The sequence below is a fragment of the Ambystoma mexicanum genome, chromosome 1q (genome assembly GCF_040938575.1).
Source record: "Ambystoma mexicanum isolate Mex_15411 chromosome 1q, UKY_AmexF1_1, whole genome shotgun sequence".
NCBI lineage: Eukaryota > Metazoa > Chordata > Amphibia > Caudata > Ambystomatidae > Ambystoma > Ambystoma mexicanum.
In genome coordinates, this window is record NC_090922.1 from 38,376,293 (window position 1) to 38,404,111 (window position 27,819).

The following is a 27,819-nucleotide window of genomic DNA, read 5'->3' on the forward strand; positions in this document are numbered from 1 at the left end:
TTTCGGTAGCATTTGCTCTTCACGCGAGTCAAAAGAATATTTACCGATCACACGCGAGTGCTACTTTCGCATTGTCCCATTGTTAAAGGGTTCACGGAACAACTTCAGCTCGCTTCTGCTTATACACGAATGAAGCTAGGACTGGATATTGTTAATAGCTTTCTATAAACCTTGTTCTGCGGGTCGCACAACTTCCACGACTTTGGGCACAACTTCTACTGCTTCTAGCTTCACAGGGACCCACACCCTTAATTTCTGAAGGGGTCTCTGGTTCGGCCACTCGACAAAGAAGCACCTCTCGCTCCTTTGACCCATGGCTTGCCTGCAGCTCCTTAACTCGGTCTGCGACACGTTTCCTTCACGGCAACTTTGGCAATCAGGCTCACATGGGGAAAGACAGCCTCCCTGCATGTCTTCCACTATGCAGCCTCTGCACTTAAGAGTTTGTGTGATGATCAAGTGTCCAGTCACAAGGCACTGAAGCCGTGACAATGAGAGGTCACATGTTGTAATTAATAAAAGGGGGTTGCAACGCCCGCGAAAGGCTCTTGCTGCTCCAGAACCACACAGAGTAAGTGTCCCTCATTGTCTGTGTTACGTGCAGGGGATCCGTTGCCAGAGAGTTTCCCCCACATGCGCGTACTATCACACCCCATGCCCCATCACATGACGTTAGGGGCGCATGTCCCCACAAGGAAGCCCCCTGAGCCTGCTGCATCCAGTCGTGCCTGCCACACAACAAGTGCCCACACAGGGTAATCACCAGAGCCCACGAAAGTGCACAGGGAAAGGACAAGAAAAGGTCAATGCCCCAGTCAAGTCGAACACGCGGGCAAGGCCCCCACAGGACCCCCCTTGGCCCATCCAGCAAGGAAAAGCTCATTTGCAGACATTCACCATGGTGATGGAGCCCATGGCACACACTCCACCACATGGTTAGAAACCACACAAGGCACATTTATGAAGCCATTTGAGCCTTTTGGTCCCCGGGCAGCGCTCCACTGGAAGCTATGGGTCCAACAATTTGAACTGAGCCTACAATCCCGCAAGATCACTGTTGATGAAGAAGAAACATACATTCCTCATGCTCAACCTTGGCACCACAACGTTAAGACTCTTCAACGGGCTCCGAAACCGCGGCACGGAAGACTATGAGACCGCGAAAACTGTCCTAACGAGAAAATTTAAGCCCCAACTAAGCACGGATTTTGAACACTTCAAAATGAGCCAGGCAAGACATCGCCCACAAGAAAGCATTGACGACTTCCACGGCCGGCTAATGGCAATCGGGTGCGACTGTTACGCTCACGTGGTATCCACAGGGACGCAACCAAGCCGGGTTACTCGCTGGTATGCTTCTCAGCTTTGCCCTGATGTGGTCTGCGAGGAAGGTTCTGTCTGAAAATACAGGAGGACTGTGTTCAAGACTGACCGACTGGGGTAAGTATCCTCCCTCCACCCCGGTATGATTTCAGTCCCTCTGGCGCCCTCTCCTCACCTTGTGGTAGAATTAGGGGTGCTCTCCGTCCTGCCTTCTTTGCAGGGGCGCATTGTCTTTCATGGGCGAGTGCGGTCCAGGTACTTCACTGACGCCGGCCCATTTGCTATTGTTCAGGTAGGTCTTATTGCTGTTCTATAGTTTTGTTGGTATCCTGCATGGCTTTCTTTGTTTAAAATGTCTCTTTTTTCTCCCTTAGGCATGCAGAGCTTCAGCGCAGCGAACTGGCTTGGTTAAGCCCCGCTGGTAAATGATGGCGCATTAAGATCGCTATGATGCAGTAAGTAAGCGCTATGCGCAGCGCTGCAAAGTCTTGCCTTTGCTAACCTGTGTTTTTCGTCGTGGTGTTCTCCAGCGCGAGTGGAATGTCCGGAGTGGTGCCAGCCGAGAGGTGACCAGCCAGGTAAGCCTTTTGAGCAGTTCGTAATTTGTAAATGTCTCTACTGCTTTCTTTAATGTTGCCTCTATCTTCCTCTTTCAGGTCGTTCTGGGAGGCGTGCAGATTCGAGGAAGCTGTTCTCAGTAGCTGCGAGTGTTTAAAGATGAAGACTGCAGGTAAGATGCTGCTGCTAATGATGTTCCTTTTGTCTCCTTGTACGTTCTGCTTCTCTGAGGTTCGAGCGAATAGTTGGACACGGTGAGCGTCACGTTGCAAGCTGCAAAGTAACGCAAAGCGTGTTGTCTTGCTCGGGTGTGGTTTAAATAGCCCCAACAAAATAGTCCAGGTAAAGTAGTCCCTAGGCTACCACACCCAAAACACTAGACCGCATAGCTTGGTTCTTAGGAACCAAGCTATGTGGGTGCCTCCATGTTGGCTGACAATACAATAAAGTAGTTCCCAAGCACATTGTTTTTCATGGTGTATGAGCCTGGCGCCAGGACTGGCCCCATGAGGGCTTTTGAAGAGGATGCCAGGCTCTGAGAGGACCGAGTCCTGACTTCACCTGGCCAATGGGTTTGCCAGAGGGGTTTTTGGGCGAGGGTTGTGACAGCGACTTCCCTGACGACTAGTGTTTGCAGTCAGACAACAAGTCATACACAGCCTCTCCTCCGAAAAGCTTCGTAGGACCACCCTGTCTGAAACCAATCTCCCACTAGACACCATCCTCACCATGGGACGTCAATGTGAGAGGACAGACGAGCACGTGGCAGAAATGGAACAGATGCTCAGTCGCCTGCCGCTCGACACGGAGACCCCGAACAATAGCATGACTGCCATCAATGCACTGCGACAAAACAGACCCCCAACACACGCCCGCACCAAATAGACCCAAGGACTGCCGATGGTGCGGCGGCCAGCAACACAAAGAAGAACGATGTCGAGCCTATGGCACCGTGTGCTGCAAGTGTGGAAAAGTAAACCACTATGCGTCAGTATGCCTCAACTACAGAGAGGGAGGGAACAACTGCTGCAAGAGAGAGCCCGAGTATGTAGAAGCGACCCAGGCCTAAAAACATGCAACCAGTCCACCCACAGCAGCCAGACAAACGCCCACAGAAACAGTCCACGAAGACAAGTGACAGACACAACGGGTGAGCCGAAGCCTTTGAAGGAAACAACGCAGGGAGCAGCAGTGATGATGAATCGATTGGAGAGCACTATCCGAACAGCACAAACCGATTTCACAGGCCAAGAAGGGAAAAGGCACACATGATCTCAGCAATGAAGCCAGTAAACAGTAACCAACCACACCACTTCAAGTCACACCGCACCTACATGATAAACAGTCAGAGACATCCCAGTAAAGATGATGATTTACACCGGGGCCACAGTTAACGTGATGCCAACCACCAAATTTAACAAGCTTCACCCCACACCAACCCTACGGTGGAAATGAGTCCAGCTGTTTGCATATGGGTGTAAGAAACCCCTGACAGTCATAGGGTATTTCAAGACATGCCTTACTTACGGTGAAAGGAGCTGCCAAATGTGCATCTATGTGATAGACGCTGGGAACGAGACGCTACTCAGATGCCCGACGGCTGAAAGGCTACAACTGATCCTGTTCACCTTCGCGATCCACTCCAAGGAGATCGACCACATGTTGACCAAACACAGGAAGCTGTTCCAAGAAATCGGGTGCCTGAAAGGGAGAACTGTAAAACTCCACATTGATCCCCACAGTAGAACCCTGGCCGGACCGTCACCGACTGGTTCCATTACACATGAGAGCAGCAGTAGAGGCGGAACATAACAAGCTCGAAGACCTCAGAGTAATCAAAAAGACCACGGCCCCACCTCGTGGGTGTCCCCTATCGTTGTGACGGCAAAGTCTAAACAACCACAAGCGGTACGAATTTGCATTGATATGCACTTACCGAACGTCGCCATTGGGCGAGATCGGCACATTACGCCGACAGAAGATGAACGAATCGTAGACTTAACCAGTGCCACTGTGGTCAGCAAGCTGGACCTAAGATCAGGGTACCACCAGATCCAGCTGGCAAAAGAGGTCAGGTACATCACAACCTTTTCATCACACCTGGTTTCATAAGATACTGCCGGCTCAACTTTGGAATCTCCTCCGCAGCAGAGGTATTCCAACACGAAATAAGAATGGTACTACAAGACCTACAAGAGGTCACCAATGTCAGTGATGACATATTAGTCTATGGAAAAACTGAAGAAGAGCACAACCGACGGCTAGCGGAAACACTCCAGCGACTGGAAGAATCCGGGTTAACCCTCCATGAAGAAAGTCTGAATTCGGAAAGTCAACACTAAGCACCTTCGGTTAAATATTCAATGAAAAAGTGTCACCGGACCCTGGCAAAGTAGCCAAAATCTAAAATGCACACGTTCCCACCAAGTTCCCATCAATGCAACAGAAGTCTGCAGCTTCTTAGGGATGGCAACATACTGCGGATGATTCATGCCTGACTTGGCCACCAACGCCATCCCGCTGCGGGAGCTCACAAAGTCAAAGTCAAAATGGGAGTGGAATGAAATGCAAGCAGCAACATTCCAGAAGATTAAAGACTCCCTGTTCAGCAATGTCACCACGGCCTTCTTTCACATGCAAAGAAAGACGGCACTACTAATCGACCCCAGCCGGTGGGTCTAGGAGCAGTAATAACCCAGATGTAGTGGGATGGAACAATAGTTCCCGCTGCGTTTGCCAGTCGAGCACTCACCCCAACCGAAAGAAACTATGCGCACATAGATAAGGACGCTCTTGCCATAATATGGGGTTGCCGACACTTTCGCGTATACATTGTAGGACACCAAGTGAAAGTGAAAGTACTAACAGATCACAAACCCCTGATCCCTATATTCAAGGGCTTGGCACTGGATCCTACTGCCAGGATAGAGCGGTGGATGCTACAACTACAACAGTTCGACTTAGAAGTACAGTACCAATCAGGAGCAGACAACCCTGTGGATTTCTTGTCACAACACCCGAGGCCTGATACCATGACGGAATGTGAGACGGCCAAGGAAACGGATGAACATGTATGCCACATCATCGCGTGCGCCAGACCCAAAGCCATGAGACTAGATGAAATGGTTTCGGAAACAAACAACGACACATGCCTACGAATCACCAAAGAAGCTATACTGACAGGCGAATGGAAGACTTTCCCCACGGCAGTCGCCCATCGGTCACCCCAAGCACAAGAACTGATGCAAGCAGTATTTGGGGTCAGGCATGAACTGCCCATCAAGGAGTGATCCTCACAGGACACTGCATCGTAGTGCCCTCCAACCTGCAAGAGCGAGCACCCCGACTTGCGCATGAAGGGCACCAGGGATATTCTAAAGACACAAGCGTTCCTCAAATCCGAAGTATGGGTGCCTCAAATACAGCAAAAAGTAATATCCCTGGTACAAACCTGTGCCTCATGTCAAGTGACCCGCCGGCCAGGACCGCCAGTGCCCATGGCCTGCCGAACCAGAAGTGAATGCAGGTGGGACGCGGTAAGTGTAGACTTCTGCACAATCGCCAACAAAGCCTACCTTCTCGTGGCAGTAGATGAATACACACAATACCCGGAAGTTGTACCTGTGAAGTCCACTGATGCCGCCTCTGCGACTACGGCACTGGAGAAAATGTTTGCCGTCCAGGGCATCCCCTCATCGCTCAAAAGTGACAATGGCCTACCGTTCAGAAGCAAGGAATTCCAAAATTCCTTGACAATGCAGGGATTCAGCACCACCACATCGCTCCATATTGGCTCCAGGCCAGTGGAGACGGCGAGAGATTAATGGCATCCATAAAGAAATGCGTACGCATCGCCAAAGACAGAGGGCGACTGGGGTTGCCTGAGCTACACCAGTTTCTCTGGACTTACCAACAGACACCTCACTCGGCCACGCAAGTGAGCCCCGCAGCACTCATGTTCGGGGTGCCCATACAGACAGGGCTTCCCCTCTACCACTCCTGGTGCCCTCCACAGGTAGACCTAGAGCGGATGGAACAGAGGAGGCAAGAACATAATGCAAAGGAGGATCGCACAAGAAGAGCGACACTGAACCACCTACAAGTGGGGGACACAGCACTCCTCAAGAACCGAGCCCCCGCCTCCCAGCAAAATGGCACTCCCCTCACTCATTGAGAGAATCATGGACTTGTTACAGCATCCCAGGGCTCAAAGGCAGTCTCACAGAACGTGTCACTTAATGCAAATATCAAATACCACCTACCTAGCAAAAAACCCAGGATGAATGAGCACCCACATGCGAAACCCCAATGACAACGGAGCAAAAGCCCCAGAGAAAGGATCATGGAGGACCCACAAGAACACTGCCAAGAGAAAGCCCAGAGAAAGAGAGAGAGGGAACCCAGGCAAACCCCTCAGAGCACACCACCCTGCGAAGAGAAGACAGGGACGATATTCGCTCCGCCAGCAACCTGCACCTTCCACGCGCCTGTGTGGGTTTATCTTGAATGGCATCTACCGGAAAGTGGGAGCTGCAGAGAACCAGAGCCATAGACAGGAAGACTCTACAGCGAAGTGTGCACAAGTAATGCTTGTGGACACCTGACAAGATGCAACTGTTTTAACGTTTGAAAATGTTCGCTTGTTATCCAAATTGGGGGGGGGGATATGATGATCATGTGCCCAGTCACGAGGCATAGGAAGCCGTCACGATGAGAGGTCACGTGTTGTAATAAATTATCCTGGGTTGCAAAGCCTGCGAAAGGCACTTGCCGCTCCAGAACCACAGTGAGACTACGTGTCCCTCATTGTCCATGTTACATGCCGGGGATCCCTTGCCAGAGGGTGACCCCCCCCCCCACCTGCCCCCCCCCCCCGGTGCGCGTACTATCACAGTTTGGAGGAACAGGATTCTCTCAGAACAAGCAGGTGAAAACTGCTGCATCCATGTTCTGGTGTCCATCTGGTTCTCCCCCTTTTGCTTGGTATGCCAGTCTTGTGCATTCTTCTTTCTACTTCTGCTACTACAGCCCACACTCCAGTCACAGTTTCAGCTCCTCCTCCTCCTCATTGCCTGCACCTGAGGGGGCTTTTTATGCCTCCCAGGTTCCTTCAGTTGTGGGCTGTTAGACTCAAATGCCCGACTACTATACTGCATTCCTCCTCAGTCCGCTTCCTCATCCCAGTACTCATGGGATTATGGGACTCGTAGTCCCCAACAACAAAGTAAGTTCTTTTTGCAAACAGCCATCAAAAGTGTGGGATTACAGGGAAAGTTAAAGAGGGGGTTTTCCCAGTTTTCCTAGCCTGCCCCGGTCCATGTCAACCTCCCGCAGTACACCACCCCCAGGGTCGGGATCAGGAAGCGTCTGCCTATCCGTGGCCACAAGAGAAGGGTCCCAGGCAAGGTTTTTGGGAGGAACCATTACTGATTCATCACACTATAAACTAAAACTAAGGATTCGTCTGTGTCAGGAAGTCAGTAACTGAAAAGCGGTTCTTGTGTCCAAAACAACCTATCCTGAGCCTCAAACTTACAACAAACAACAAAAGGTGCACGGTAATGTCTGTAACTTGATGTTAGGAAAAGGTGTTCAAAACCAAAAGTGCAATAACAACTCCAGCAAAAATGTTCTCCAAGATAAATACCCTTGGATCCAGAAGGTTTTCCATTCCCCTTGATTCTTAAACAGGATGGCAAAATGTCACAAAGTTCTTGTTAAACCAAAATGTTCTATTCAAGCAAGAGGCTCTGTGACAGTCTTTCTGCAAAAGTTATTGTATCTTTGCAGATTACCTGGTATACTCCCCTGCCAGGAATCTTAATAAAATGGACTTTTATGAGTTTCACAGTTTCTTGATATATCACAAAAGCATATAGCATTTAGTGCATAGTATATCTATCTGTGGAAATATTTGCTCAATGGTGCTTGCTGAAACTTCTCCCCCACTTTGGCATCTCATCCCTGATTGGGGCTCGTCTTTAGAATTTGTCTAGTCTGCATTCAAATATTCTTCTTATTGAATCTTTCCTTTATACTTTGTCTTGGCTGCATTTAAACAAACTTTGTCTTTTGTACATTGCATTGCCTGCATTCAAGCAAACTGCACCTTTGTATATTTTCTGATCAAACATTCTTTTTATTGGGTGATGAATTTGTACTTTGCCTTGACTGCATTCCAACAAAAGTTCCCTTTGTATATTTTCTGCATTAGCAATCTTGTACCAATCAATCACTTGTTGGCACAGTTGTTGGAATGCCCCAGGGTCCCCAGTTGCTTTGGGCAGACTCAACGATCTTTTCCAGCGTCTCTGAATTGCTCGCACCCCAGCGTTATGATTTATCCTTCTGATTTCCAGGTTGCAGTGTGCAGACGCTCCCCCAGAAGCTGGTGCGGCTCTGCAGTCACACGCCAGTTCTCCTTTTTGCCCTGGGGTGTCTGCTGCCTCATTGAGCGACCGAAACTCCAAGAGCTCCTGCAGTGCTCCAGGCATCTCTACAGCCCTTCTTGCTCACACGCGGCGTCTCACTTCCTGTCCCGGCGGCCACCTTTGCCTCGTCATCTCTCTGTGTGTCTCGCTCTTAGGAGCCCCAGCGTGGATGGCAACGTTGTACTCGTACTCCCTTGCCATAGTGCGGTTGCCATTTTTAAATGCCCCGCTCATTGCAGGTTTGGAAAAACAGCTAGTCTGCACATTGTACCTGGAGCTCCTGTAACTTTGCACAAACTTCCTTGTCTCAGTACCTGAGTGTTTATGGGAGTTGAAGTCCATATATTTCTTTGGGCTTTAAACTCTGGGATAGTTTTTCTTACAGATGTCACAAAAAGGCACATCGGGATTTGGGATCATTGTTACCTTTGGACTCTTAACTCTTAAAAGTTATTTCTCCTGGACTTTACATAAAGGTTTGTCAAGAACAAAAGGTGTTATGTGTGGGATATGGGTGTTTGGGTGAAAAGTGGGGGCCTGACTGGAATAATGTAGAGAAGAGGTTTCTTGACTTCCCCTACACAGGAGAATCGTTATCTGACAATATTCCATTAAGGTCTTCGGGTTCAGGGGGTCTTTCTCATGGGAAAAGGGGGAAACGCGGACACCTCCAATGAAGTCATAACATCTTTACAATAGATGTCTCCTCCCATGTGATCCTCTATCATGTAACTGCCCCAAGGGTCAGGATCAATTAGCAACTGCTGTCCCCTGGCCACATGGGGGGAGGTTCTCACTGGGGAAGCTTGGATGACTCAATTGGATTCATCACATACCCTTCCCCTAAAGGCTTGGCTTCCCGCTCCAGGGTTAACCCTACTGTGATAAACAGTAGCCTCCCCCATATTCGGAAGAGGCTCCTTAGTCTGTGTTCCCACTTCCAAACAGGACCTTCTGAGGAAAACTCTTCTTTCCATGAATACATTGGGGAGTACGGAAGAGATGTTTTAGTTGCATTTTTCTGGACTGTTTCAAAGGTTGGGGAAGTCAATGCCAATTATCGTCTCTTCGGGTAGTCCTGGAATAACAGCCGCATTAACTTCAGTGGCCTCCTCTGAAACCCTAATGGTGACTGGGGTTCTATGATAAATCTTCTCACCTCCTTTTACGCAGGTATCCTTGATCAGGGTTCCCTTTCCCAGTTGTCTGGCAGACACTAAATTAGCTCTTACTGCCATCTTGCTTACTGCCCGAGTCATTCAAAGCTGTAACCGGAACTCTGTTCACTATCGCCGAATCATGGGTTTTAAAGGGACAGCTGGAGAAAACAAATGACTACTTGTTTCCACCTATTCCTCATTTAAATCATCTCCCTCCCAATCCTGATCTACCATATAGCCAATTTCCATGGGTTCTTCCTTCTTATTGGAAGGGAACTGTAGAGCCAGATGTCGTAGTTGCCCACACGAGAAACACCATGGTTGGGGGGCTTGGGGCTAGTCCCTCTTCAGATCTTACCTCTCCCCTTGCTCTGATTACCACAGGCTTCCTTTCTCCTTTGGGTGGATCTATTACTATGGGTTTATGAGGACTCTCTTGGTTTTAATTTTTACCTGGAAAAGGGGGAAATGTCTTATCCTCTTTCAACTGTTTGAACTTTATGTTACCTACGACGACCAACATCTACTACTTTCTTGTCATCCTCAAACCAGGTGACATCAAGAACAGTGTCAGGAATGTCCATATGTGAAAAAGTTAAGTTTCAGGAGGATTATGCAGATCCCTTTGAAACAGGTATCTACTCCACTGCCTATGGATGCGTGATCTTCACCTTGAGTCAAAAGGTTTGCGTAAGGAAACAGGATGAGTCACCAATGAGGTCATGGAGGGGAGCAGGCTGCTCATCGTCAATCTTGACGTTATAGGCACTGATAACTATGTCAAAGGTGTCAGCTTAGATGATGAAGGCTTCTCTTCAAACATCACCCTTCAGCAGGTATGAACCAGAGCATGAGGGGTGCCTTCATCCCTTTCACCAGAATGTATTCAACTCTTCCATTTCCTTTTCTTCCCTTCTACTCTTTGGACTAAGAAAAGATATATTCAGCCGCATAATGAGAAGGTGAGGTGTTCTGTCACAAGTGGTTAGGGAAGATCATTCACTGAGAAAGCAAAGTAACCTCCTGGTGGTGGAATGAAGGTCCCTTTCAGAAACCCTATCATAGACTGAGCAGGAGATAACATTGTGGTAGGAGCATAAGCAATATACAAAGTCCTCCCAGCTATCATACTCACACATTTTCTTTACATACTTGCCACAATCCTTAATTAAAGTCTGGTCATTATTTACACTGTTTAAGAGAACAGTTCACCACAAAACAGTTAACAATTTGCCAACGCCCTTGGATATACTACCAAACAAAGCTCACCAAAAGCAAGAACTACTAAAAAACAAAGGTTTTGGACAGAAATGTAACTGAAAGAAAGTATTCTCTTGGCAGAAAAATCTTTGAGAAGAGCCCTTTGAGACTACCTTACAGAACACACTTTGACAAAAATTGACACTACCATTCAGGAGTAGAACCTGGGTCCCATACGCCCTTTGCTTGGAAAAACGACTACTTTATGTTGACAGGTTCTTGTTAATATACTGTTGTAAGGATGTTTTTAAAGAAGTATGTTCAAAAGTTTCATGTAAGAAAAATGCCAAATTCTTTTTTTATTATTAAGAATATAAAAAAATAAAGAAGAAGTTTCACATGTAGTGAGCTGTATATAACACAGCAGGGAGGAGGTTTCCAGGATACCAAGAGATGGACTCACTACACTGGTGGGGCAGATGGAAGTAGTGGCAATTTTAGATGCTGAATACACAGACAAGGAAAACCAACGTATGGCAGACAAACAGGACATGAACATATGTGAATATAAGTTGCCAACATGGAGGCGAGAGAAATGCAGGAGTACAGCCATTTTCTTAGCAGAAAGGCTGCAGCAGACCTAGAAGTTAGCAAGGCCTCAGACGAAATGCTAAATACATAAAAACACATTTATTTCAGAAGCGCTGAAGCTGCCCAGACAGCAGTTTGCAGCATGCGTCACGGTCAGTCACTCAGTAAGGGAGTAGTTGGCATGCAGAATGCAGAGAGGAGATAACAATTCCCAGGAGATGAAGCAGTGGCCTTCCAAGTTAATTTTATTAATACAAGCACTGACAGTCATTAAAGTTCAGGTGCACGAAAATAGTATGCCAAAAAAGTGCATAGAGAATAGGTGAAGAGTTTCCCAAATGGTCACGAGAAATGCAACATGCACGTTAGAATTTTGCTAAATACTTGATAAATAAGAAGAAAATACTTTTTCAACACGTGATCAAGACATGAAGAACACAAGCTATTCATTAGGAGCAAAGAACAGATAAGATTCCTGCAGGACTTCCTAGCATGCACACAGACACGAGACAGTACAAAAGAATAAATAAAAAGCAAGCAGACAGGACACACAGCCCTGGAATGAGGGGGGAGTGTGTTTAACTGGAATTATTGCAGACCATGGACTTCCCTCCCTCACCTTATGTCTCCAATATACTTTGACATCTCGTCAAAGTGTCAAAGGTTGGCGAGTAAATGCCCAACCAATAAGAATCCCTTTTGCCATACCGCCCATAGTGAACAGCACCAACCAGTAAGCTGTCAGTGTGTTGATGTAATGATAGTAGTATCTGTAATGGGTTGTGTCCAGGTGGAGCCATCAGATATGTCTAACCCTATCATAGATCTAACACCTATAGACTGTATATGTAGCTTGGGATATTAACCAATCCCAGATGCTCATATGTTTTGTAACCAATATTATAGTATGATGTCATTGGTAACGTGTGTTCCATTTATAAACCGCTCACACTCATTTTAAGAACGAGAGCTATTTGTAAGCTGTCCCGGCCATTTATTCTGTGTTTTGAATAAAGCTGGGGTATTCTGTGCACTCCATTATTGAGTATAGCTTTGTATGACATTGCAACTCTGGACCCTCCTGAACACATTCATATAACAACAATTGCTGGTCTTGATGACCTGGAAGATTCAAAGCATGCGATGTAGGAAATATCCAATGCAGGGGAAATAATGCATGTATTTGGATAAAGGGGCTGTACCTGGCTTACAACAAATGTACCTTGGAACAGGAACCTATACCCCTGAAAGCTTTAAAGGAACAATCAGTGGCTGGACCTAGGAATATGAGGGTTGGACCTGAGCATAATGGGATACACTGGGGCATATGGTTGTCTTAGGTTAAAATAAGAGGCTGCACTTGGTCTAAAAAGGAAGTCACTGGGTATGTGAGGCTGTATGGAATGAAGATGATCTGTCTAAAAAGAAAATGTCAAAAATTGTACCGCCTGAAAGAAAAAGATGGCACCAATTAAGCTGACTATACATGGAAGACATAGACCATTTATGGCGAATTACATAGGAAAAGAAAACAAAAAACACTGGTGAAAATCCCCTATTTGTCACTCCAACTCACTCCTTTGAGGACATTCCATTCTTTTGACTTTCTATTTAATGGGAGAAATCTTCCAACCTTCCACTTGCTACTGATTGCAGAGCATCTTCCCTGTTCACAAACTTCACATTGGGAGGGTCCGCAATATCCCTGTTCTAGGCTTCTCCATCTGCTCTTTAGTCCAACCCTCTCCTCTCTACACATTTCCTCTCACATACCATGATACACCTCCCATTCCCCTCACCAACCAACACAACTAAGGTCTGCAGGCCTCCTCGGCCCAACCTGCTTTAGTCTAGGTTCACAGACATAAAATACCATGAGAGCTTAAATACACACAGTGTTATTCTGTGTTTTATTTATTTTATTAATTTAGGATTTTTAATTTTTTTCATCTGTTGTAAATTCTGCAATTCCTATTTTATGAACAATTATAACATTTGGGATGCTTTTGAGAAGGTTGATATTTGAACATGCAAAAAAAGGCATCTTCTCACTTTTTGACCACGTAAACCAATTTCATTTAATTACTCACATTTATTTTAAAAAAAGTAACGAAATGTCAGTTATGTTTAACAGCTATCAGGAATTGCAATTGAACTTTTTCCCCCAGAGAATTGTTTTTTAAAAAAATACACTATTTTGGATCCCAGTTTGTTCAGAATATTACTTCTGAAAAAAAGCTATACTGTTAGGTTCTTCATGCAAATTTAGTTTCCAGGAACACATAGTATACAGCAAATTATGGATGTACTGATCGTAAAAGACTATACATGACATAAAATAAGTCCAGGTCGGTTGACTTTGTCAACGCATGTTTTACTCAGATCACACTAGGGGAAGGAAAAAGTTGTAAAACTTTACACTGAGGTGTGAAGATTAAACAAATAATATATGCTCTCATTCTTAAAAGTAACATGAATGGGGTGGTTCAGAAAATGGTTAATGAGAACAAACACTGCTTAAAAGTAAACTTTCTTCAGAGCAGCATCCTATTGCAAGTTGCCCTTGTCTGAGGTAGACAGAGACAAATTGCGAGTGCATAGAAAAATTACACAAAGTGTGTATTTTGCATTTACTTGAACTAGACTGTAGTATTTGGGCCTTATATGGAAAACAGCCTGGTCAGCATTCAGTCTTGCTGTAAATAAAATAAGCTTCAAAGGATCAGACCCTGTACTGGCATGATACAACCACCATATGACATTTTTTAAGGTAAAAGAGGGGGATGTTTGGCTGAATGACATGTACAGCCCTTGCGAAGGTCATACTGAAAAACGATGCTGTAAAAGAAATCGGTCAGTTGGGTGAAATGGGAAAAATGTATATGTTTGGTTTGTAGAACGGCCTGGAGAAGTGAGGAATTGCTCCCACTCAGCAATCATCATGAACAAACTCAGATAGACCGTTCAAATTGGTTTTACATTCTGTGCAGATGTAATAAGGGATAAGAGATAATGTTGGAGAACAGAATAAACACCAATTTGGCTCAATCATCTCACTAAGTAGGAAAGGGTATTCATAGTTAATAAACCTTACAGTTTCTCACCTTAGGTCTACATATTTCAAATGAGTCATGGTACTGAGCAGTCCCAGGCTGAGCGTCTCAAGTTGGTTCCCTGCCATGGATAGTTTATCCAGCGTGATAAGTTTGTCATAGACCTTAGGCACTGTGAGCAGGTCATTGAAAGACAGTCCAAGGAAGGAGAGCTGATGCAAGTTTCCAAGCTCATCTGGTAAACAAGTGAGTGCATTTCCATCCAGATTGAGAGTCTGCAGGCTAGAGAAAGGAAGGTAAAAAGCACAGGTTACTAGTACATACAGTATTCTTCTTTACATTGCTAAATTATCCACCAGAACACAATTTGACCAACAACCACTATCAGAACTAGCTCAGGAATGCAAAATTAATTTGATTAAATTTAAACGAGATTCACATGCTCTTTATTGTCTTATGCTTTTCTTAACACTAGCCCGCAAAGAATGGGATGTCATCAGATGGGCAAATGGGGAGCAGGTGCAAGTGGGTCTGGGTCACCTGGCCTAAACCACGCCCACCTGGTGCCTTCCTGGTTGCTGCTCTTTTTTTCCCACTTAGCAAACCCTGCCCACCTGGTGTCTTCCTGGTTGCCGCTCTTTTTCCCCACTTAGCAAGCATGTTCACCTGGTGCCTTCCTGGTTGCCGCTCTTATGCCCTCCAGCCTCTCTTCTGTTACAGATGGGGAGCAGGTGGAAGTAGGTCTAGGTCACCTGGCCTAATCCCCGCTCACCTGGTGCCTTCCTGGTTGCTGCTTTTTTACCCACTTAGCAAGCCCCGCCCACTTGGTTCCTTCCTGGTTGCCACTCTTTTCCCCTTACTTAAGGAGCCCTCCAGCCTCTGTTCCTTTGCAGATGGAGAGCAGGTGCAAGTTGTGTAGGTCACCTGTCCTAAGCCCTGCCCACGTGGTGCCTTGCTGGATGCCGCTCTTTTCCCCACTTCACAAGCCCCTCTCACCTGGTGCCTTCCTCAATGCCACTCTTTTTCCCTTGCTTAAGGAGCCCTGCAGCCTCTCTTCCTTTGCAGATGGGGAGCAGGTGCAAGAGGGTCTAGGTCACCTGGCCCAATTCCTACCCACCTGGTGCCTTCCTGGTTGCCGCTCTTTTTACCCACTTAGCAAGCCCTGCCCACTTGGTGCCTTCCTGGTTGCCACTCTTTTCCCCTTACTTAAAAGGAGCCCTCCAGCCTCTCTTCCTTTGCAGATGGGGAGTAGGTGGAAGTAGGTCTAGGTCACCTGGCCGAATTCCCGCCCACCTGGCACCCTCCTGGTTGCTGCTCTTTTTCCCATACTTAAGCAACCCTCCAGCCTCTCTTCCTATGCAGATGGGGAGAAGGTGCAGGTAGGTCTAGGTCACCTAGCCTAAGCCCCGCCCACCTGGTGCCTTCCTGGTTGCTGCTCTTTTTCCCTTACTTAAGGAGCCCTCCAGCCTCTCTTCCTTTGCAGGTGGGGAGTAGGTACAAGTGGGTCTAGGTCACCTCGCCTAAACGCCACCCACCTGGTCCTTCCTGGTTGCTGTTCTTTTTCCCCACTTAGCAAGCCCTGCCCACCTGGTGCCTTCCTGGTTGCCGCTCTTTTCCCCTTAATTAAGGAGCCCTCTGCCTCTCTACCTTTGCAGATGGGGAGCAGGTGCAAGTGGGTCTAGCTCACCTGGCCTAAGCCCTGCACACCCAATGCCTTCCTGGTTGCCAGTCTTTTTCCCCACTTAGCAAGCCCCGCCCACCTGGTGTGTCTTCCTGGTTGCCGCTCTTTTTCCCACTTAGCAAGCTTGTTCACCTGGTGCCTTCCTGGTTGCGCTCTTTTTCCCCACTTAGCAAGCCCGTTCACCTGATGTTTTCCTGGTTGCCGCTCTTTTTCCCTTACTTAGGGAGCCCTCCAGCCTCTCTTCTGTTACAGATGGGGAGCAGGTGGAAGTAGGTCTAGGTCACCTGGCCTAATCCCCGCCCACCTGGTGCCTTCCTGGTTGCTGCTTTTTTTTTACCCACTTAGCAAGCTCCGCCCACTTGGTGCCTTCCTGGTTGCCACTCTTTTCCCCTTACTTAAGGAGCCCTCCAGCCTCTCTTCCTTTGCAGATGGGGAGCAGGTGCAAGTTGTGTAGGTCACCTGGCCTAAGCCCCGCCCACCTGGTGCCTTCCTGTATGCCGCTCTTTTTCCCCACTTCACAAGCCCCTCCCACCTGGTGCCTTCCTCAATGCCACTCTTTTTCCCTTACTTAAGGAGCCCTCCAGCCACTCTTCCTTTGCAGATGGGGAGCAGGTTCAAGTGGGTGTATGTCACCTGGACTAAGCCACGCCCACCTGGTGCCTTCCTGGTTGCCGCTCTTTTTCCCCACTTAGCAAGCCCCGCCCACCTGGTACCTTGCTGTTGGCGCACTTTTTCCCTTACTTAAGGAGCACTCCAGCCTCTCTTCCTTTGCAGATGGGGAGCAGGTGCAAGTTGTGTAGGTCACCTGGCCTAAGACCTGCCCACCTGGTGCCTTCCTGGATGCCGCTCTTTTTTCCCACTTCACAAGCCCCGCCCACCTGGTGCCTTCCTCGATGCCACTCCTTTTCCCTTACTTAAGGAGCCCTCCAGTCCCCCTTCCATTGCAGATGGAGAACAGGTGCAAGAGAGTCTAGGTCATCTGGCCTAAGCCCCGTCCACCTGTTGCCTTCCTGATTGCCGCTCTTTTTCCCCACTTAGCAAGCCCCGCCCACCTGGTGCCTTTCTGGTTGCCACTCTTTTTTCCCCTTACTTAAGGAGCCCTCCAGACGCTCATCCTTTGCAGATGGGGAGCAGGTGCAAGTGGGTCTAAGTCACCTGGCCTAAGCCCCGCCCACCTGGTGCCTTCCCGGTTGCCGTACTTTTTCCCCACTTAGCAAGCTCCGCCCACCTGGTGCCTTCCTGGTTGCTGCTCTTTTTCCCCACTTAGCAAGCTCTGCCCACCTGGTGCCTTCTGGTTGCTGCTCTTTTTCCCTTACTTAAGGAGCCCTCCAGCCTCTCTTCCTTTGCAGAAGGGGAGTAGGTGCAAGTGGGTCTAGGTCACCTGGCCTAAGCGCCACCCACCTGGTGCCTTCCTGTTTGCCGCTCATTTTTCCCACTTCACAAGCCCCGCCCAAGTGATGCCTTCCTCGATGCCACTCGATTTCCCTTACTTAAGGAGCCCTCCAGCCTCCCTTCCATTGCAGATGGGGAGCAGGTGCAAGAGGGTCTAGGTCACCTGGCCTACGCCCCGCCCACCTGTTGCCTTCCTGGTTGCTGCTCTTTTTCCCCACTTAGCAAGCCCCGCCCACCTGGTGCCTTCCTGGTTGCTGTTCTTTTTCTCTTACTTAAGGAGCCCTCAAGCCTCCCTTCCTTTGCAGATGGGTAGCAGGTGGAAGTAGGTCTAGATCACCTGGCCTAACCTCCACCCACCTAGTGCCTTCCTGGATGCCGCACTTTTTCCCACTTCACAAGCCCCGCACCTGGTGCCTTCCTTGATGCCTCTCCTATTCCCTTACTTAAGGAGCCCTCCAGCCTCCCTTCCATTGCAGATGGGGAGCAGGTGCAAGAGGGTCTAGGTCACCTGGCTTTAGCCCCGCCCACCTGTTGCCTTCCTGGTTGCCGCTCTTTTTCTCCACTTAGCAAGCCCCACCCACCTGGTGCCTTCCTGGTTGCTGCTCTTTTTCCCTTACTTAAGGAGCCCTCCAGCCTCTCTTCCTTTGCAGAAGGGGAGTAGGTGCAAGTGGGTCTAGGTCACTTGGCCTAACCTCCTCCCACCTGGTGCCTCCCTGGATGCTGCTCTTTTTCCCCACTTCACAAGCCCCGCACACCTGGTGCCTTCCTAGTTGCTGCTCTTTTCCCCTTAATTAAGGAGCCCTCCGCCCCTCTTCCTTTACAGATGGGAAGCAGGTGCAAGTGGGTCTAGGTTACCTGGCCGAAGCCCTGCACACCTAATGCCTTCCTGGTTGCCGCTCTTTTTGCCCACTTAGCAAGCCCCGCCCACCTGGTGCCTTCCTGCTTGCCGCTCTTTTTCCCTTACTTAAGGAGCCACCCATCCTCTCTTCCTTTGCAGATGGGGAGCAGGTGCAAGAGGGTCTAGGTCCCCTGGCCTAAGCCCTGCCCACCTGGTGCCTTCCTGGTTGCTGCTCTTTTTCCCCACTTAGCAAGCCCCGCCCACCTGGTGCCTTCCTGCTTGCCGCTTTTTTCCCTTACTTAAGGAGCCCCCCATCCTCTCTTCCTTTGCAGATGGGGAGCAGGTGCAAGTGGGTCTAGGTCACCTGGCCTAAGCCCCGCCCACCTGGTGCCTTCCTGGTTGCCGCTCTTTTCCTCTTACTTAAGGAGCCCGCCATTCTCTCTTCCTTTGCAGATGGGGAGCAGGTCAAGCTACATCAGGCTGCCATCACAAATCAACAAAGTGTTTTATCTGGCCCTTTGGGTCCTTCTTTGCATGATGACTGTGTTCCTAATGTACCTTCTTGTGCACCATCTGAATTTCATCTGAAACAAGTTATGGAAGATCAAATTATTAGCATTGTACAGGGACTGAAGCCCTCTATGTGTGCTGGTGACACCTGCCTCGCTAGTATTATCAAGGTCTCAATAGGCTGCCTAGCACCACTAGGACCAACATCATTAATACCTCATTCCTCTCTTCTGTGGTTACATCATGTCTGAAGGACATGTGGCTAACTCCTTTACTAAAAAACGAGACTCTTGCCCCAGAGGTAGCAGGTAATTTCCAGCCTATCACTACTGTTCCTTTTCTTTTCAAAATTCTTGATAGGACTGTTTACCTGCAACTGCGGGAACACATCGATAACAACTGTTTGCTAGGCGCTCGTCAATTAGGTTTTCGTCATTGCACGGCATAGAAACCACCATGCTCGACTTAAGTGCTAACTTGGTTGAGATTGTTGACGGCGACTGGGTTGCTATTCTCATGCTCCTTGACCACTCCTAGTTGATCACTTCTTGCTGTTCGAGAGGTTAAAAGAGATTGTGAACTGCTACGAGTCCTCTTTTTCTTGGATGGCTTCTTTTCTTGGTCCTCAGTCTTGTATTTTCAAAGGCACCACCTGAGCTATTGTCCTGCGGTGTTGCACAGGGTGTCTGTCTTTCTTCCACCCTGTTCAATACATATACCTGTCCCCTCTTTGATCTGCTGCATGGTGTCAGAGTCAAATATACTGCTCTTCGATCCGATGGGAAATTATGATCTGGACACCACTAATATCAATCACGCATATGATATGATCCAAGATTGGATGGCCACCAACTAACTGACACTAAACAATAATAAGACAGAGTTGATGATTGTGGGCTTGGTCTAACGTATGAAAAAGATGGATGACAATTATGGCCAGTTTAAAATCTCAGACTGTCATTCAAGTCACCCCGTTTGTGAAAACCCTAGGAGTCTACCTTGATTCGGGTCTCACAATGAAGAAGCATGCCACATAAGTCAAGGCTTCCTGCGCCTATACTACCAAATTGCTTAGATAAATTAAGCCATATTTGTCTAGTGCTAATGTGTCATCTAGAATTGATCATTGTAACAACTTACTGGTGGGTACCTAAAAAGCGGATCTGAAAACAGAGTTGTATGTGGGCTGGGCAGAACTGACCATATCACAGAGGCAAGAAGATACCTTCATTGGCTGCACGTCCACCATCGATTCTCGCTAAGATTCTCTCTCTTACTCACAAGTGCCTTGCCAGTAATGCGTCTGGCTATCTATCAAAACGGCTGCACAAGGCTCCCGCCAAACACACTCTTCGCTCCAATGGCACCAACTAGCGTTTTTCTCCACAGTACAAATTGAAAGGTTTTGGTGGTACCGTCTTTGATTTTTGTGCACCAAGCCCATGGAATTCCCTCCCACCAAGCATTCGTGCAATCTCATGCCTACCTAGTTTCAAGAAGGCTATAAAGGCTCACTTTTAACATTCCAAGGATTCGTATGCCTTTTTCGCTTGTGTCTCCTCATTCCCGGACCCTGGCTTTCACTTCTGGATTGTCTGTCTTCTATGTGCCGTCAGTGGTCAGAAATGGAAACTTGATGCAAAGCTGTCATGTTTTTGGTTAAAGACTTTTATTTACATAAACGGGTTGGGAAAATGCCTCTCTGACCATGCTCTAAGAGGAGTTTCCCTACCTAAAACCAAAATCTAAGGAATGTCTTTGTCAGGATGTTAGAAATCAAAAGCTGTCCTTGTCTCCAAATGTTCTACCCTGACCCTCACACTACAAACTAAATAATAAAGCAAAGCGCGAAGGGAAATGTGTTTAACCTGGCATTTGCAAAAAGTGTTCATAAATGAAAATATAACAGCGCCAACATAAAGGTACTCCAAGGAAACAGAACCTTGGTTCCAGACAATTCCCATAAGGTGCAAAGCTGGTTAGCCTTGTAGTTTCCTTCTTTTGAAAAGTTCCTTCTCAACACAAAATTCCTCAAGAGTAACAAGCCTTGGCACCAGAGGTTTACTCCCTTCCCCTAGATTCTCCTCCAACTTCAATGACTGGTCTATTTCCTTATCAGGACTTGTTACACTTCTTAGGACTACCTGGTATACTCCCTTACCAGGATTTCTTATATTCACAAGCAACAGTTCCTTGTTTGTTCAATCAAACACTGTCCTTTCTTGGGACTTCTCTGTAGGTTTGCAGTTGCCTGTTATACTCCCCTGCCAGGACTGTGTATGCGCTTTCAGCTGCCTGGCATACCTCCTTGCCAGGACTTCTTAAGCACTTCCAACTGCCTGGTAAACTCAGCTGCCAGGACTTCTTATTTGCAGATGCTTTTAACAGTTTCCCTTTACATTCACAATTGTATGTCTTTTCCTCAATTCAGTATTTCTAGTTCTTGCAATGTTCACTTTTCGTTTTCCACATATTGGCATTACATGCATTCAAATATTGTTAAGGGTTGTATTTATTCCTTTTTGCTTCACAAACAATCTTTTTATCATTTGTCTCTGTGGCTTTACAATGTTCAAACTGTGTTTGCCCGGTCACTGAAACGCCCTGGGGTCCCCACTTGGCCTGACTGTGTGGTCTCTTTGGTCCTGTTCGCACTTACGTGGAGTAGCTCTGCCCTCTGCCCTTTGCCTTCCACTCTGGTCCGGTTTGACATCTCTTCGGCTTCTCCTGCAGCTCCGCTCCTGCACATCTGCTCGCCTTCAGGTTCCAGTGAGGGAAACGCTGCTTTTTCCAGCTGCCGAATGACCAGGAATCGCCTCGTGGTTTCTGGAGTTCCTGTGGCCCCATTTGCTTACGCAACAATTCTTTTCCTCTTTGCTAGCGAGCCCCTTGGCTTTGCCAGACTGGCTCGTGCCTTCAGTTGCCACACGCCTTAAAGGGAGATCCAACATCTTTTCCTGAGTTTCCTCTCATAGTTTGGTCTCCATTTTTAAATGTCCGGCGCACAGGTGCTTTCCCTAAACAACTAGGGCGCTCATTGAGCTTTAGGCTCCTGTTGCTCTGCATCATTTCCTTCATCCTCCTCTCGTCTCAGTACTTCCACTTGTTGTCGGAATTGAAGTCCATTGACATCAACTGCTGCAGAACACCTTTCGAGCAGCTCTCAACATTCCCAAACTAGAACACATCTCCTCAGCAAGAAAAAAGTCCTATTGGCTCCCCATTTGTGAACTAATTTTATTGAAAACGCTGTGAATCATACACAGATGTCTGTCCAACATGGCTTCCACTTACCGCTCTCCGACATTTATGAAAGCTATTTCGTCCAGACCCACCAGAGCTGCCTGTGCACACCGTCTAGTTGAACCCAATTTTAAACAGACAAAAGCAGGTGGCACGAGTTTCCCGACTATTGCAGCCAAACAATAGAACATACTCCTACCGGCCTTGCGAGCCAAGCAGTCATACTGGACCTTCCAGAAAACCCTAAAAACATGGCTGTGAAATTGGGACTGCACGATTTGCTGACGCCCTTTACATATATTGTGAGTAACTGGTTATTTAACAGCATTTTAAGCCCCAGGGTTTAGTGCGCTTTATAAATGGAAAAATAAATAAATAGTACTTTGAGGATCTCACTCAATAATTCTATACGAAGGATCAGTTCTATATGAAGGAGCATTAGAACTGAAAAAGGTTTTCTTGGAGCTTTGTATTCTTTTCGGACCATGGGAAAAGGTTTCTTTATTTTCCCTAAAACACAGAATAAATGCATGGCAATAGGACATTAGGGTATTGGGTATCAGGTAGTCTCTTCCATGGGCAAATTGGGGATACTGCGTCTTATCCAATGAAGCCATGACATCTCCACGGTGGTTATCTTCTCCCATATGATCCTCCCTCATATAGCCACACCCAGGGTCAGGATCGGGTAGCTACTGCTGTCCCCTGGCGACATGTGAGGAGGTCACTGCGGAGGAATCTGTGATGACTCCACTGGATTCATCACAGCCTTAAGACCTGGCTTCCCACACAAGGGTTACTAATTTGATGCTGATTAGCACCCCGCGGTCCACATACCCAATGTGAGGAAGACATTCTTTACCCTTGCTTTCCCATCTCCAAACAGGGCCTCCTGAAGAAAAACTATCAATAGCGGATTAAGGAGGGGGTGTCTTGTTGCCTTTTTTTGTATGGTCTGAAAGCTGGGAAAAATATGTGCCAATTATTGTTTCCTCTGGTAACCGGAATAACAGCAGCATTAATCTCTGCGGATTCCTCTTGCACTCTGATGGTAACTTGGTTCTTATGATATATTTCTTCGTCTCCATGGACACAGGTAATTTTTATTAGGATTACCCTTTTAAGGTCTCTGGCAGATATTAGATCTTATTGCTTTCTGTTTACTCCCTGACTCAAGTAGGGCTCTAACCGGTACTCAGTTTACTATAGCAGAGTGATGTGTTTTTAAGGGTGTACTTGTACAAATGAAATTGCTAGCAGACTCAATATCTTCTTTGGGGAAATCACTAACCAATCTCCATGGATTCTTCTTTTTTATTAGAAGGGCAAATGTCCTAATTGCCCGCACAAGAAACATACCATGGAGGCGAGTCTGGGGATTCGCCCTTCTGGTTTCACCTCTCACTTTTCTCTGATTACCACAGGCTTTCTTTCTCCCTTTGTCAGGGCTTTAACTATGGGTTTGTAGGAACTGTCTTGGTTTCTATCCTTGGTAGGGAAAGGGGGAACAGGAAAATGCTCTCAGTTCTTTTCTGGGATCTTCACTTCTATGAAGGGTTTTTAAAGGTCTATTGGCTTCTGCATGACTCTGCGCTGTTTCTATAGTCAATAATAGACTAGGTCTACTTAGCCGAAGAGCTGTTTTTTGTGGATATGGTGGTAACAAGTTTACAAATTGTTCTATTGTAAGGGTTTCCAGTACTTCTGCTAATAATGTTTTCCCTAACCATAGACTTAAAGTGTTCTGTATTCGGGCTCCTATTTCTACCGGGGTTTCATCTGGGTGCATTTTAATATGTCTATGTTTTTGTTTATAGAAATTGTTTGTTTGACCCACTTTCTTTTGTAATCGTTGTTTTATTTCATCAACAGTTGTCCCCAAAAGATTTAATAACTGATAGGAGTTTTGAAATTCTCCTTTTAATAAGGTGCCCAAGTAACAGGTTTTCAGCTAGTCTTCCCTGTGAAACTGATGGGCCAATCTTTCAAAGTTGAAAAATAAATTCCCCAGATCTTCCCCTTCCCTCTATGGCTGTAATATCTGTGAGAAACCTGAAGGTGTCTCACCCGCTAGTCCCCCGGGCTCACTGCAAGAGAAAATGGACTAACACCCGAGCCAGATACCTGACATGTCCCAAATACAATGGTCAGGCAATTACTGCTGACCATTACATACAGCTGACTTCGATTACACTTCCCCACACGGATAAAAGGCGGAGCACAAAAGCACACTCTGAGCATGGCAAAGCACACAGGGAAGCAGCAGTTCCAAGATGGCAGTTTAATACAAGGCGAAAGACGGCAAAACCGAAGAGGATTGCAAGGAGGGAAGTGCCCTTGACCTTTTCAACGTAAGACTGTTACTTTCATGAACCTTCGAGAATAGGAAACGTTGGACCAGGAATCAAAGCAGAAGAATCATGCATTGTTTGTCGGAGGTATCCGGGGCTCTCTCGCGTCGATAATCAAGGCGGGGAGAATTGTTTGCCGCCGTGGTACTGTCCTTGGCTCCTACAACAAAGCAGCGCCAGTGAAGTCAGCACAGCCAGTGAGTTGGGGAGACCGATGCCAGACCGGTCTGTGTTGAAGCCAAAGTTGCAAGTGGCAACACTGAATAGTGAAAACTGAAGAGAACAGTGTATGAAGCGTATGTGGCAAGCAACGCAAATACAATGAAACAGCAGATGAGAGATTGAGCTTTGAAGCAAAAATGCAATAATGTAGACAGAGTGGTTCAGCAGCAAGTAGGTGCTCATTGGAAAGTCTCTTTTAGGTATCCAGCTGAAAGGTGGCAAATGTGAAGAGTGAAAGAATTGTGAAATAAATAGAAGTGGTCCTGCAACGGGTCAAGCACGTTGGTCCAAGCCCAGAGGAGGGAGATCAGCTGAAAGCTGTTGGTTAAAGCATGTTTGTGTAAAGTTATTTTGGAAATTGGAATTGGTCCGAGCCCGGTGGAGGGAGATTAATTGAAAATGGTGTTAAAAGGGATCAGGGCCCGACTCAGGGTGATCTGAGTGCTGAGCCCGGCTGAGGGGGATCTGAGCGTGACTGAGGGGGATCCGGGGTGAACTGTGAGTCACCAGAAAAAGAATATCCTACGAGAAATTGGATGCATGAATAATTTACGAACATTGTGTTGATAGGATCTGAGCCCAGCTGAGGGGGGTCCGAGCTGAATAGTGAATCACCTAAGAAATTGAGTACTTGTGAAAATATCAAAGAGGAAAATAACGTATTGTTTGTTTGTCGCATCAGGCCCTCTGAATGAAGAGACTTTGACAGGCAAAGAGACTTGGGCACGGAAGTCTCAAGAACAGCGTTTTTTTCTTCCTCACTCTCACCTGATTTTGATGTGGAGTGGTTAGATTCCGATGGCTCAGCTGCAGGGTTGGATTTCTTGCTCTGGGTGGAGCCCTTCTTGAAGAGATAGGACGTGTTCCGGGAGGTAGCCACTATGTCCTGAGGATGTCAAACAGAAGGACAGAATGGCGTAACCTCCTGCAACAGCCCATGCAAGGGGAAAAGCCTCCAGGCAAAAAAACCCATGTAGATGTTGAACTGCAGCGTTATCAATAGTGTGGAATAGAGAGGAAGTGTCCCCAGAAGCAGGATGATAACAGGATAAATCCACAGAGGCAGCGGGAAGGAGAGTGATGTCAATGAAGGGAGGCAAAAGGGAGTCTGAAGAAGGCACAGAGAGAGCAGCGGCAGTTCCAGGAAAGGAGGAGTAATAGAGTTGACAAAGGCGAGCGGGAGCAAGGTAAGCAGGAAAACAGAAGCATGATAACCAACGAAGGAATTACAGGAGTGAAAGACAAAGGAGGTAGGAATGCACAAGCCTCTTACCCATAGGGAAACAAACAAGGAATGCAACGCACCGGTTGGAAGGAGACAATCCAATAAGTAGAATGGAGAGTGGCCATATTGGAAATTAACTTAACCGCAACCACGTAACGGCAACCAGGCGTGGAGGGATGTTCTAATGGTGGTGCGTCCATCTATCCCAGAGCTTACAGAAGGGGCGATCATGACAGTATAATCCCTTCTACGGGTGTCGGTATAGGGTTTGCCCGGGTGAAGTCTGTGAAAGGGCTGCATCCGTTTTTTTGCGTTGATGTAAGATACAGGCTCCCAGGAGTCTCCCGAGGAAGAATAACCTTTCCATCTTATTATATATTGAAAACTTCCTTTCCGATACCTGGAATCGCAGATTCTTTCTACTTCATAAACATCCGAAGAAGGATCACTTCCCTGTCCTCCATCCTGTTTCTTTCTGTGGAACTTGCCGGGAATAAAGGTTTGTAATAAGGAGGCATGAAAAACAGGATGAATGCGCTGAAGAGCCTTGGGTAGTCTTAACTTAAAAGCTACTGGATTGATTTGGGGCAAAATGAGAAATGGCCCAATGTAACTGGGTGACAACTTGGATGGTCGGACCCACACGGGAGATAGTTAGTGGATAGCCAGACGCAGAATCCCACCTTCCAATCCAGTACTTCCCTCCTCAGGGCATTCACTTGTAGTCTGTACCGTTGTCTGCTCTCTTCCAGGTTCTTATATCCTTTCTTCTGGCATATCGAGATAGAGTACAATAGCGAATCCACTGAAGGAAGTCTGGTAGATGGAAAACAAGTGGAAGGAAACGAGCTGGGCTGTCTACCGTACAGACAAAAAAAAGGACTCATTCCTATAGCAGAATGAAAGGCATTATTATAAACAAATTCTGCGGTAGGCAAAAGGCATACCCAGTTGTCGTGCTCTGTGTTGGTAAAACACCGGAGATATTGTTCCATTGTGTGGTTGAGTCGTTCTGTCTGACCGTTGGCTTGAGGGTGGTATCCAGATGTAAGAGCCTGATCAACCCCAAGCAAGCGACACAACTTTTTCCAAAATAAAGACGTGTATTGCGTTCCTCGATCAGAAACAATGGTGTTGGGAAGACCGTGTAGACGGAATATATCATGAAGGAAGATTTGTGCCATTTCAGGGGCTGTAGGGACTACTTTTAATGTGGAAAAACGTGCCACCTTACTGAAACTGTCCAGTTACCATAATAGTCGAACAAACCTGAGAAGGTGGCAGATCTAGGCTGAAATATGTAGACAGAGGAGGTAAAGGTAAAGTAGGTTGAAGCAGAAATCCAATAGGTCTGGCGGTGGAATATTTGTTTTTGGTACAAACCGGTAAAGCTAATACATAGCTCTTTATGTCTTGATTGATGGAAGGCCACCAAAACGACCGGCTTATAAGATCGGTGGTACCTGCAACTCCTTTATGTCCAGAAATTTGGGTATCCTGACCCTAAGAGAGGATTTGGAGCTGAAGTGTTCGTTCTGGTATAAACAAGTGGTCCTCTAGAAAGTACAACCCTTCCTTCATGGTAAACTTGTGTGGAGTACCGTAGGAGAATGGGAGGTGGTTGGTATTAGAAGGTTCTTTGACCTTCTATAGAAATGAAGTGACTGAAAAGACAAATTTGTCTCTGTGGAACATGTGTTCTCCTTGTGGCAAAGCATTAGCATATCCTGCTGGACATCGTTCTAGACCGTCAGAAATTAGATTCTTGCTACCAGGATTGTAGGGAATAAAAAAGTCATACGGGGCAAAGAAAAAGGCCCACCTGGCCTGACAGGCATTAATGCAGTCCATCTGCTGTAACACACAGAGGTTGCGGTGATCAGTCCAGATTTCGAATGGATGGACAGAACCTTGCAGAAGGTGTCTCATTCAGTACAGGCTAGTTTGATGGTCAACAATTCCCTCTCAATGACTGAATAGTTGGTCTCGCTGGGGTTTAGGGTCTTAGAATAATAGGGAATAGGATTGCTCCTCTCCCTCC

At 47.0% G+C, this 27,819-nt stretch overlaps 1 protein-coding gene across 2 annotated transcripts in view; it reads right to left on the minus strand.

The window, feature by feature from the left end:
- PHLPP2 (PH domain and leucine rich repeat protein phosphatase 2) overlaps positions 1 to 27,819 on the minus strand; it is a 1,504,106-nt gene that overhangs the window by 930,366 nt on the left and 545,921 nt on the right. For both annotated transcript variants that reach the window (XM_069635467.1, XM_069635468.1), the window contains exon 8: positions 14,368 to 14,598. In XM_069635467.1, coding sequence (XP_069491568.1) covers positions 14,368 to 14,598 — 231 coding nt within the window. The remainder of the gene's footprint in view (positions 1 to 14,367; positions 14,599 to 27,819) is intronic.